This window comes from Symphalangus syndactylus, chromosome 3 (genome assembly GCF_028878055.3).
Source record: "Symphalangus syndactylus isolate Jambi chromosome 3, NHGRI_mSymSyn1-v2.1_pri, whole genome shotgun sequence".
Classification (NCBI taxonomy): domain Eukaryota; kingdom Metazoa; phylum Chordata; class Mammalia; order Primates; family Hylobatidae; genus Symphalangus; species Symphalangus syndactylus.
This window is the reverse complement of record NC_072425.2, coordinates 8,992,160-9,004,269: the sequence shown is the minus strand read 5'-3', so window position 1 is coordinate 9,004,269 and position 12,110 is coordinate 8,992,160. Positions and strand designations below refer to the sequence as shown.

Genomic DNA, 12,110 nt, shown 5'->3' with positions numbered 1-12,110 from the left:
CTGTTCACGGGCACGGAGTTTCTTTTTGTGAGGATGAAAATGTTCTCGAATTAGGCGGTGGTGATGGTTGTGCTATTCTATGAATGCACTAAAAACCACTGAATGCTATAGCTTAAAAGGGTGAATTTTACAGTATGTGAATGATATCTTATAAAGCTGTTTGGGCCGGGCACAGTGGCTCACGCCTGTAATACCAGCACTTTGGGAAGCTGAGGTAGGCGAATCACTTGAGGTCAGGAGTTCAAGACCAGCCTGGCCAATATGGTGAAACCCCATCTCTACTAACGATACAAAAATTACCCGGCTGTGGTGGCACATGCCTGTAGTCCCAGCTACTCAGAGAATCGCTTGAGCCTGGAGGGGTGGAGGTTGCAGTGAGCTGAGATTGCACCACTGCGCTCCAGTCTGGGCGACAGAGTGAGACTCCATCTCAAAAAAAAAAAAAGAAGAATCTGAAGTATGACAAACTGCTGATGCCTGTCACCCCGTTTGTTGATTGTATTCTAAAGTTTAAAACATATCTTCATGTGTTTTGGTAACTTTTAAAAACAAACCCTCCATATGCCTGGGAATGGGAGCACGTAGGTCTGCCCTAGCAGTTCTCCACATGCGGCCCAGGCATCCTGAGGCCTTCCCAGGAATCTCAGGGTCAAGCCCTTGACCTCGAAAGGCTAAGGCCTCACTGCCTCTCACAAGTGTGCAACGGAACCTTCCCAAGGCACTGGGCTGTATGGTTGTAATGGACGGAGGGCACGAGCGGCTGAGATGCCAGCCCTCTTATGTCAATGCCACTCTTCTATTTATTTGGCTTTAGAAAAGTTACTTTTCATAAATATACAATATATCAGCATATAATGGGGTTTATTTTAAATAATACATATTTTTTTTTTTTTTTGAGACGGAGTCTCGCTCTGTCGCCCAGGCTGGAGTGCAGTGGCGCGACCTCGGCTCACTGCAAGCTCCGACTCCCGGGTTCACGCCATTCTCCTGCCTCAGCCTCCCGAGTAGCTGGGACTACAGGCGCCTGCCACCGCGCCCGGCTAATTTTTTGTATTTTTAGTAGAGACGGGGTTTCACCGTGTTAGCCAGGATGGTCTCGATCTCCTGACCTCGTGATCCGCCCGTCTCGGCCTCCCAAAGTGCTGGGATTACAGGCGTGAGCCACCGTGCCCAGCAAATAATACATATTTTTTAAAAGAATCCAAAACTGTATATATAATACTGATTTCAACCCTATACACTGTGTTTAAATATGAACAGAATTAGATGCCAAAAAGAAAGAAACATTTAATTTGTAGGGACAGTGGGACTGTAGGGAGTGGGGTTCACCTTATTTACTTATCGCTGCCTGCGCGGTAAGGAAGCGTGTGGTGCCCACAGCTTACGTGGCACAGCTGAGAGGGCTGCTGTCCTAGAAAGGCCTGCCTGCTGGGCGGCCCTCGGTGGGCGCCTGGGAACTTGCTATCTGCAGAGCTCCCAGTCACTCACTGGCTGACAGGAGGGCCTCCCTGAGCCTGAACTGCTGGTCTGCACGCTGACGCTGGTTTCCTCCCAGGCGTCAGGCACACTGCTGTACACTGGGGAGGGGGTGTGCCTGGTGACCAGCCCCCAGGGAGAGCTCAGGGCATCCAGTCTCAAAAGGGCTTCCCATGGCCCACAGGCTGCTGTGGATCTGCTGCTGGAAGAACGAGAGCAGAGGGAGCTACACAGGGCCTGGCCCCACCTCTGTCTTCTCCCTCTTCACCCAGTGGCTCTGGCTCCCTCCACAGTGCTGGAATACATCTAAGCCATGGGTCAGCTCCACACTGAGGGCCACGAGTCCTTCCAGCGCATCTCCGCATGCAGGGTGATCCTGGGGGCCACTGATACAAGGGGCCAACCACCTCTCCGTGTGGAAATCTAAGCAGGAAGGGCATGACCATGGCCTCTTCTGTCCCCAGTGCCATGAGACCTGCCTAGGTCGGGGCCATTCTTAGTCTAAATGATCTTCACTATCAAGAAAAGAACACATCCGTTTTAAAGTGGGTCACAAATTCCGTATGTCACTTTAATTTTTACAACTAAACCAACTAAGGACCAGGGGTTGTCTTAATTATCAAAAAGCAGAATTTCTGGTGGATGACAGATTGTTGCATAATTTTCATTCACTCATTCACAAGCCGTTGTATCCCAAGGCCAGCAACTTAAGGCCACACACCAGCCTGAATCTGGGGCGGGGTCCAGTGGCTCTGCCTCCTCTCCCCTGGAATCCCAGTCCTGCCCCTCAGGGGCCAGCCTAGACCCCGCGCAGGACGCTCAGATTCCTGCTTCCAAGCCCCTCCCTGGACATGCACACTGGGTGCTCCAGAGTCCACACGCTCAGCGGATGCGCGCCTCCTCCCACCCTCCCTGCTCTGTCCTCCCCCCACTGCTCCGTCCTCCCCAACCCACCGCTCCATCCTCTGTCCTCTCCAACCCACCGCTCCAGCCCTGGCCCCTGTTCCTCACTCACCTCCAGGCTGCCTCCCTGGCTTCCCTGCTGACTGCTCTGATCTACTGGGAAGGACAGGTGGGTCCCTGGCTCTCCTCTGCCCACACCTGCATCCACTATCTCACTCTGAGTAAAGCTAAGTCTTTCCTCAACCCAGAGGCACCACATGGGGATGTAGCCTCTGAACCCTGCCCCGTCCTCCTGGGTGTTCCTCCAGCACAGGCCCGCCGCAGCCCCTGGACCTTGGCACACCTCACTCCCACCTGCCTGGAACGGCCTTCCCTGAAATCTGCATCCTCCCTAGTAACTCTCGTGCATCAAAGATTAGGGGTGTTTTCTTTTAAAAAGAACCCTTAATTTATAAAGACTTTTATTCCACATAAAAACTGAGGTTGAAACATGATACTTGCCTCCAATATGGAATTCTTGTGGGGTTCATTCACTTTTCCAGCCAGGCAGCAATGGGATATGGCATTGTGAATAATCGGCTTGTTTGATTTACTACTGGGCTCCTTAAAGAGCTTGGGACCTAAGAAACGAGGCCAGGGTTGGCAAAATTATTATTTTAAGGCACGAACACACACAAAAAAGAAAACCAACAATGTCTTAGAAGCAAGCAATGGGTAGGCTGAATTACAGATATTTATGATTATTTAAAAATGCAAAGTAAAAACCACTTAAATTTATTCAAAAGAATTTTAAGTTATAAATTTTTAGACAACTAAAGACAAAGTAATCAATAATTTATCCCCTTTTCTAAATTCAGTGTCTTAACTATAAAAAAAGACCAAACCAGGTAAATAACTTGTAAAAAGTCTAAAGTTCAAAGGCCCCAGGACATACGCCTCAGCCACAGCAGCACATCCAGTTCACCGTGCCCTGAGCCCACGCCTGCTCCGAGGGCAGCTGGTGAGAGCCAAGCACTCCCACCACTCCCGGGCTCTGCCGCCCCCAGGTCTGCTGCCCCCTGCACAGCAGACAGCAGGGCAGATGGCCACGAGGGCAAGGCAGGCCTAAGAGCTTCTACTAAACCACATGCCCATTTCAGCACCAAAGAGCTAAAAATAGCTCTTTCACTACATCAAACATCTTTGTTAGAAAAATACTTTTTAGACCAAAATAGAGAACAGATATTGAAAGAGCCACGCAAAGGTGTGCGGCCATGCCCACGATGACCTCTAAGGAGGGCAAAGGCCGTCACCTGTGTACTCGGCCACTGAGGCCAGCGAAGACGCCGCCGACGCGGTCTCCCAGTCTCGGTCTGTGCTCCTGCTCGGGTTACGGCTCAGTATGGGCAGGGCTTCCATCGATTCCACTCTGCAGGCAGAAACAGACAAGACAGGCAGGTGAAGCGGTGGCTTCCTCTCACCACCGCTGGCAAGGGGCTGGCCCACAACCAGGACAGGAAGCACATCAGCAGCGGAGGAGGCTTTCGGTGACGGTGGGGGCTCGAGTTGCCACAACTCCCACACAGTACAGACACTCCGAGCAAAATACAAAAGCAAACACTTCAGGCACTAGGGAGTGACAAAGACAGACAGAGGGGAGTCAGCCCTTCACCGAAGGGGTTCACCTCCACGCAGCCCTTGCTCCAGGCACCGCCCCCTTGAGCAGGGCACAGGCACAGCACAGGGCACAGTGCTGCTGGCTCAGGAAGCCAGAGGACGAAGTTTGGGCCACTTGTGCTGCTGCCCAGCCAGGGATGAGACCTAGGGAAGGAGGGGCCACAGCGGGCTAAGTCTGAAAATTTGGGTCCCAGTGACTCTGATCCCTGGAAGGCCTGACCTCCACCCTGCAGGAAAATCTCCACTGAGCACAACAGATGCCGAAAGGCTGGACACAGCTGCTCAGAGATGTCAGCTGCTGCTCTCACAAGGGAGGCAGACAGAGCTGGAGTCTGAAACCAGCCAGGGTAATTGACCACCAGAACAAAAACCCAAACAGAATCTGCAGTCCCTCGGAGGGATCTGCCACAAAGCCCAGAGACAACAAGGAGCCATGAGACAGGTGAAGAGACAAGAAAACACGGCCCACAGGTGCAGACAGAGCAGGAGCCACACGGTGTGCACATAAAAATAAAGGGGCACATGGGCGGGGGAAGCCCTTGCTCCTCAAGAGCTGACAACACGCGTGGAGGAGGCAGTGAGCAGGAGCTCTGTGGTGGTCACTAAAGCCCCTGCGGGACAGTTCCGTGAGGTCCAGACCAGTCCCCAGCCTCCCTCCTGAAGTTACTTTATCATCACAGGAGCAGTCCTGGGGCCCACCTGAGAGGCTGCGTTGAGAAAGAAGCATGCTCACTTCTGGGCTGCTCAATCAGAAGCGCGAGGCCTCAGCCTCATCACAGGAAACCAATACTGAGAGGCAGCCAGGATAACTGACCTGTGGTTACCAAAGTCAAGGCACAGAAAGGCTAAGGAACTCTCTGGATCGAAGGAGACTAAAGGGACATGGCATTTCAGGGCCATTTGTCGCCCCAAACCAGATCCTGCACTAGGGAACAACACAGTTGTCATGGACACTCTTGGGACAACTGAGGACAGCTGAATGGGGACCGCAAATCGGATGAAAGTGCTGCCTTGGTAACTGATAACACGAGAAAACATTCTCGTTCTAGGAAATACACACTTAAGTATTTAAGCATAAAAGGCCAGACATCTCCAACGGAGTGGTTTTTTTGTTTATTTTTGCTTCTGGGGTTTTTTTGGCAGCGTCTCACTCTGTTGCCCAGGCTGGAGTGCAGTAGCGTGAGCATAGCTCACTGCAGCCTCAACTTCCTGGGCTCAAGCGATACTACCACCTCAGCTTCCCAAGTAGCTGGGACTATAGGTGCATGCCTCACACCCAGCTAACTTTTTTTTGTATTTTTTGTAGAGATGGGGGGTCTCACTCTGTTGCCCAGGCTGGTCTGTTACTCCAGGGCCCAAGTGATCCTCCTGCCTCAGCCTCCCAAAGTGCTGGAATCATGGGTGTGAGCCACCATGCTTGGACTCCAACGGACTCAAAACGACGAAGAAGCAGGTGTGCACGTGTGGGGTGGGGGACAGGGGAGGGTGACAAGGTGAAGGCTGCCACGTTTAACCAGCTGGGGAGCCCGTGTGAAGGGCACTGGGATTCCTGATGACATGATTGCAACTATTCTGTAAATGTGAAATTATATCAAAATTAAAGTTACGAAAGCCTCTCTCATCGTGTTGAATCAGGACGTCCCACCCTGCCCCTCCAAACTTCCTCCAGCCCCGTGCCGGCGGCCGTCTCAGGCCCCTTACCGCTGAGATGGTGTGCCCCCGGAATAAACGCTCTCGGGTTCTGTCGTCGCCGCTGAGGCCAAGGACAGGCTGGAGCCTGACTGAGTCCGGCTCAAGTTATCAGCTGCCAGAGACAGAACCAGACGACGGTTCATGAACAGATTCCGACAGACGTACCTGTCCCCTGTACCTGTTCCCCTCACCTCGCCCTGCAGAGCTTGGCCACAGAGGCCGCATCCCCACCTCGCCCCGGGGAGCCGGGCTGCGCCTGGATGTGCCGCACATCTCAGAGCATCTGGTCTCAACATTGCCATCCATGAAACGGGGATAATCATCTCCGCCCTTCCCGCCTCACACCACTCTTGACAAAATTGAAATGAGCTGAAGAACGTGAGGCCGCCGCCCGCGGAAGGAAGCACTGCCCGCGTGAGGGCTGGGGCTGCTTACGGGTCGAGGAGCACTTGGTGCCGGAGTCGCTGCACGACTCTTCCCGGTGCACCGACTTCGGCCGCGGCTTCTTCGGCTTTGACTTGGGCTTGCCGAGCCCCTGCTCCTCGAGGATCTGCTGCTGCTTCCTCCGCAGGTACTCCTGCTTGATGAGCTCGCGCCGCGCCTTCTCCTCCTCCTTCCGCACCCGGTCTTCCTCAGCTTTGCGCCTGAGAGGAACACACGCCCAGACCCTGCTCGGTCACGGGGCTTCTTCCACGACGCCTGCGCCGCGGCGCTCTGTCCAGGCGCGTTTCTCGGGTTCTCCCCGCCGCTGGGACCAAGGGTGGCCAGCCTCCACAAGCAGGACACAGAGGCTGCAAGGGCAGTCCTGCAGATGACCCACCAAGGCCACACAGCCTCCCTGGCCACCGGCAACGCACGTCCTCACTGCAGATCAGCAGGAGCCGTGAAAGTTCGGGGAGGTCGTCCATGGGAGGAGTAAGACCGTCACATGCACTCATTGCCATGGTCCATGCCCAGCGCCAGGAATGGGACCGGGGCCGCCAGGGACCCACTAGGCTCCTGCTCAGTCTGCTTTCCCGCCCCCAGCGGGACGCTTACCGGGCTTCGTCACGCTTGAGCTCCACCTCCGCTTCCAGCTGCTGCTTGCGCACGCGGGCCTCCTCGGCCTTGCGCTGCTGCTTCAGGAGGAAGGCCGCCCGCTTCTTGGCGAGCTCATCTTCCGCTTTCTGTTCATCCTGCAAGACAGAGGCCACGCAGAGCATGACAAGAACCCCCTCAGACGCCCGACACCGCCGCACTCGACCCAGCAGCCGACTTTCACCACACTTTTAAAAGTTTAACGCATAAAGACTTCTATGCTTTTCTTTAACTGTTACAGACTCTAAAATACGAATGAAGACAAACCAGGGCATTTCAAAGGCACTTGGCATCACCCAACTTTCCAAACATCTCACATGAGATCCAGTTTGCCTTAAAAAGTACAAGTATATTTCCAAAATAAGAGCGAGGCTGGGCACAGTGGCTCATTCCTGTAATCCCAGCACTTTGGGAGGCTGAGGTGGGTGAATCACTTGAGGTCAGGAGTTCGAGACCAGCCTGCCCAACATGGCGAAACCCTGTCTCTATTAAAAACACAAAAATTGTCTAGATGTGGTGTCTCACGCCTGTAATCCTAGCACTTTGGGAGGCCAAGGAGAGTGGATCACCTGAGGTCAAGAGTTCAAGACCAGCCTGGCCAACATGGCAAAACCCTGTCTCCACTAAAAAAAAAAAAAAAAAAAAAAAAAAAAAAAAAAAAAATTAGCCGGGCGTGGTGGCACATGCCTGTAATCCCAGCTACTCAGGAGGCTGAGGCAGGAGAATCGTTTGAACTCGGGAGGCAGAGGTTGCAGTGAGCCAAGATCATGCCCTTTTCTCCAGCCTGGGCGACAGAGCCAGACTCTGCCCAAAAAAAAAAAAAAAAAAAAAAAAAAAAAGGTGAAAAAGTGAATACTGAAGTTGGTCACAAATTTGTTTACATTTCAGAAGTGCAACCACCAAATAACGCTTGCCTCTTTTGCTAAGATCCGCCTGATGATTTGGTATCCTCTCAGTCAAATTCATAACTGTCTGGAGGCAAAGCAGAAACAGTTGCGTGTCGCTTGCCGAGAGAAAACGTTCTGAGAAATACGTCCTCAGGTGACTTTGCTGCTGTGTGAGCATCATGGAGTGTGGGCACACCTGGATGGCAGCGCCCCCTACAGGCCTCGGCTACCTCAGCCACTGCTCCTAGACTACAGACCTGCACAGCACATTACTGTACCCAATACTGTAAGTAACTGTGTATCAAAATCTATCATTGAAAAACTACCACGAAAATACGGTCTTATCATCTTAGGAGATGATGATATATGGTCTTATCATCTTAGGAGACAACGAACGTCACAGCGAAACATCATGTGGCGCACTGACTATTAAAACAGTTCAGTTTACGCTTCCCTTCATCTCTAAGGAAAAAATTACAAGAAAAACATATCAAGAATGTTTTCTGAAGTTGCTGTATCAGAGGCTGGCAAACTTCAGCCCACAGGCCAGGCCTGGCCACCGCCAGAGCATTCTAATGACGAACGCTTTTTACACTTTGGGGCAGGACAGGGCGACAACAGAGTTTTGACTGGAAAACCAGCAAAAAAAAACTGTGTTGAAAATCACATGAAATTCCAGTTTCAGGGCTCATAACAAAGTCATCTCAGCCACGCCACGCTCACTTGCATGCGTAATGCCCAGGGCTGCTTCTGGCCAAGTGAAGTCCTCGGGACAGAGACTCTGTGGCCCACAAAGCTAAACACACACATCCCCTGGCCTCTTACGGGAGCGGCCGGCCAGCCTGGCGCAGATCTGTGTTCTCTAACTCACTCACAATCACGTGAGGTGGCAACACATCACGAGTGCCTGAAACAGATGCTACCAATCCCTTACCTTGAAGAAGAAGCCCACCCCCGGCTTCTGGTCGCCTTCGCTGACGAGGTCCGCCGAGCCATCGAGGCTTGCCAGCTCCCCATCCTCGTCGGGGGCCTTCAGGTCAGAGAGGTCCACTTCAATGAGGCTGGCCCTGCTCCTCAGAGGCTCCTCCACGGGGACGCTCTCTTTTCCCGAGACATCTGAGGAGCTGGGCCCCGCCTCCTTCACACTCGCATCCAGAACTTCTTTGAGGCTCATCTGCTCTGAAAGAATGTTGGCATCTTTGGAAGAGGACAGAGTAAGTGTCCGCTGATTGCTTTCATCGTGGAGCCTGTAACTATCAAAGAGACACTTCCCATGTGGGTCACCGCTGGGCTCCAGGGCACCGTCCAGGCCAGGGTCTGTGGGCGTCCGAGGGTGGCTGCTGGCAGGGAACGGCCTCAAGTGCGGGAGTGTCTCTACACTGGGCGTTGGGGTTTTACTTCGGGAGGAGCCCTGTGGCCTGTCTTTCGGGACCTTCAGCTCCGCCGGCCTTCCGGAACGAGAATTCCGGCCTTGACCGAGCCGGGGGGCTTTGCGGTGGCCAGCCACGCCTGTGGGAGAGAGTGGCTCCACGAAGTGGACTGGCACCTTCACTTTGTGGTCCTGCGAGTTATTCTTAGAGCCCGGCACTGGGACTGTGGGGGACTTCATGAGAAGCTGCTCCTGCTGCTGAGAGATTTTCAGGATGGCCTGCTGCAGCGTACTGATGGTTTCGTTGAGCTTCTCGATGGAAAGGTCACATTCATTCACGTCAACAACCTCCCCAACGGTGTCCTCCAGGAGGGCGGCAGAGATCACCTTATTTCTCTCCAGCTCGTGCAGAGCCACAGGGTCTTTTGCTTTATGTTGCTGAGCAAAGGCCAGGCTCTCTTTGTCCACATCCTGAGGCTCGTGAAGGAGCTCCTCTATCTGCTCCTCCTTCACGAGAAAGTCTTCGGTTTTGGCAACGGCATCCCCACAGTCCTCCCCGTTGTGCTGAGAGTACTCCTTTGCAAAGTGCTCCGGCCTGAGGGGCGGGGCAGCCTCGGCCTTGCCCTTCTTCACCACATGCAGGAACGCAGCCTTGCCGAGCTTCAGGCGCTGCCTTGCCGACAGCGCCTCCATCTTCTTCTTCTGGGCCTCAATGGCCCTGCGCTTCTCCTCCAGCTGCATGTGCAGCTGTACCAGCTCAGATGCCAGGAGGCTGGCAGGGTCCCTGCCATGCCGGCCCGGGCTCTGCTCCCTCTTCTGCCTCCACGTCGTCAGAGGAGCTGGGCAGCTCTCAGACGCATCTGGCGTGGTCTTCTGGGAGCTGCTGGTGCTGGACTTGGTCTCACAGCTGTTGAGTCTCTGGAGCTTCCTCTCCGCAAAGCTGGTCATCTTCACGCTCCCACTCGCCATGGAGACACTGCTCATCTGAGAGGCTGTGCTCAGGCAGGGGCTCGAGCGGCCGCTGGCGTCATCTTTGTCTTCGTGTTCCTTCACCTTCATGTCCTCCTGCAGTTTGGCCGACTCTTCCTCCCCGATGTATCTGCTGAGAACCACAGGATGGGCCTCACCCATGAAATCATGCTCGGCTTCCTCTATGTCCACCACATCCGAGTCAGAATCCTGCCTGAGGAGAGTCCACGGCTCTGAATCGTGGGAGTTGGGGCTTTTTGAACAACTAACATATAATCTTCCCTCGGTGTCTTCATCGGCCCTGCCTACATGAAGGAAGAAGCCATCCGTGGATAGTCCCTGGGGGAACGGATCGAATCCACCAAGGGCCAGAGGGCCACCGCACACCTCTCCTGTGGTTTCCACTGACTGCGGTCCTGTCTCAGTGGGGTCGATGCCCATGGGGAATTCTGAGCATGGAATCGGGGTAAAAGTCCTATTCAAGTCACGACTGCCAGTCATCTTCCTTCGTACCAAAGGCTGGGGGCCCTCGCTGGGCTTCCTGGACGTGATGCTCCTCGGTCTCCCTTCCCCCCGTTCATCCTCCTTGGTGATCACCTGCTTCTCTTTCGCTGGCTTAAGCACCGCTGGCATCAAAGGCTCCAAGAAAAAACTGTCAGGCTTACTTTCCGAGGTGTCCAGCTGTCCTTGGGGAGACCGGGCATTTGCTGTAAGGCCTAAGGCCCGGGGTGAGGCCCTGGGGAACTCCGGGTCAGCCTGCTGGGGAGCCACGTCTGCTCTAACAATAGCCACAAGCTCCTCTTCCTCATCCTCAATACTGACATTGTTCAGGAGGCTCTTCCCATAGGTCTTCGTGGCCGTGGGGTGTGGCTGGTTCTGTGGGGTCAGATTAACAATACTGGATGCCAAACTGTCTTTGCTGATGGAGCGGGCCAAGCTGATGCTGTCGCCAGAGCTGGGATCCACTTCACAACTCGCAGCGTGATGTAGAGCAAAAGGTGTTGGCTGGGACGCAGGCCTGAAACACAGGGAAGGCCCACTGGGTGCGCTGCTGTATACACCAGAGACCCCCAACACGGACCGGGTGGTGAGAACGGCAGCCATGCAAAGAGAATACGCCTCTCATATGCAGGAGATTTAAACTCACTCTTCCACGGGGCAGAAGAAAATCAGAGATAATGTCAGCTTTGTGATTCTCAAACACTCTAGTCCCAGGACCTCTTGATATCCTTAAAAATTACTGAGGACCTCAAAGAGCTTTTGTTTCTATTTCAGTATTAATCTCTATTTATCATCCTAGAAATTAAAGCTCAGACATTTTCTAAACACTGATTAAAATTACAGTAATTAGCCCACTCCATGACAAATGACTATATTCTCCAGAATGGAAGTTTCCAGTGTTAAGGGCAGGCACTATTTGACACCTGTATAGCTCTAGGATCTGGCTGGACCCTCATACCTGACTCCACCTGCTGCCACACCACATGGTGTGCAGCCTCTGAAAAATCCCACGGCACACTCGCAAGAGTGAGGCTGCAGAGAGGCAGTAGTTGTTGTCCTAGTGTTGTTATAAAAATAATTCTGATCTCAGGGTCTCCCCAAAAGGGTCTCGATGATCCTCAGGGGGTCGGAGCAACATCTTAAGAACTGCTGTTTAGTATAAAAAACATTCCAAACAGAAACATCGCTGAAACAGAGACTCACCTGGTTTTTTTTTCTGGCCAGGCTATTGCTGCTCCTCGAGGCTGACCATCAACTCGGGTCAAAGAATTCGATCGATGTCGCTGATCTGCAGTACAGAGGAAATAGACAGTGTTAAGTAACCAATTTTTTTATCACTGGAAATTCTTTCAATATGACCATTTCTCCAGAAAAATGCATCCAAGTCAGTACACCAGAAGGGCCCCATGGAAAGCAGAGAGGCAAAACCACACAGTTGTCCCATATTTTGATGGTAACACACGGTTCAGAACTGTGAGAGAGCTTCAGCACGTGTGAGCCCTGCTTATGTCGCAATTACTCTGTGTCTACTACACAGAAGGTAATTGCTCTCAACGGTATTTTCACTGCAAGACTATACA

At 53.1% G+C, this 12,110-nt stretch overlaps 1 protein-coding gene across 5 annotated transcripts in view; it reads right to left on the bottom strand.

The window, feature by feature from the left end:
• The window catches only part of CAMSAP1 (calmodulin regulated spectrin associated protein 1), a 97,060-nt gene that overhangs the window by 4,035 nt on the left and 80,915 nt on the right, over positions 1-12,110 (bottom strand). For all 5 annotated transcript variants that reach the window (XM_055270403.1, XM_055270402.2, XM_055270404.2 and 2 more), the window contains 7 exons: positions 11,734-11,818; positions 8,626-11,047; positions 6,766-6,902; positions 6,163-6,371; positions 5,737-5,839; positions 3,672-3,787; positions 2,881-2,999 (listed from right to left, as the gene is read on the bottom strand). In XM_055270403.1, the coding sequence (XP_055126378.1) occupies positions 2,881-2,999; positions 3,672-3,787; positions 5,737-5,839; positions 6,163-6,371; positions 6,766-6,902; positions 8,626-11,047; positions 11,734-11,818 (3,191 nt within the window). The remainder of the gene's footprint in view (positions 1-2,880; positions 3,000-3,671; positions 3,788-5,736; positions 5,840-6,162; positions 6,372-6,765; positions 6,903-8,625; positions 11,048-11,733; positions 11,819-12,110) is intronic.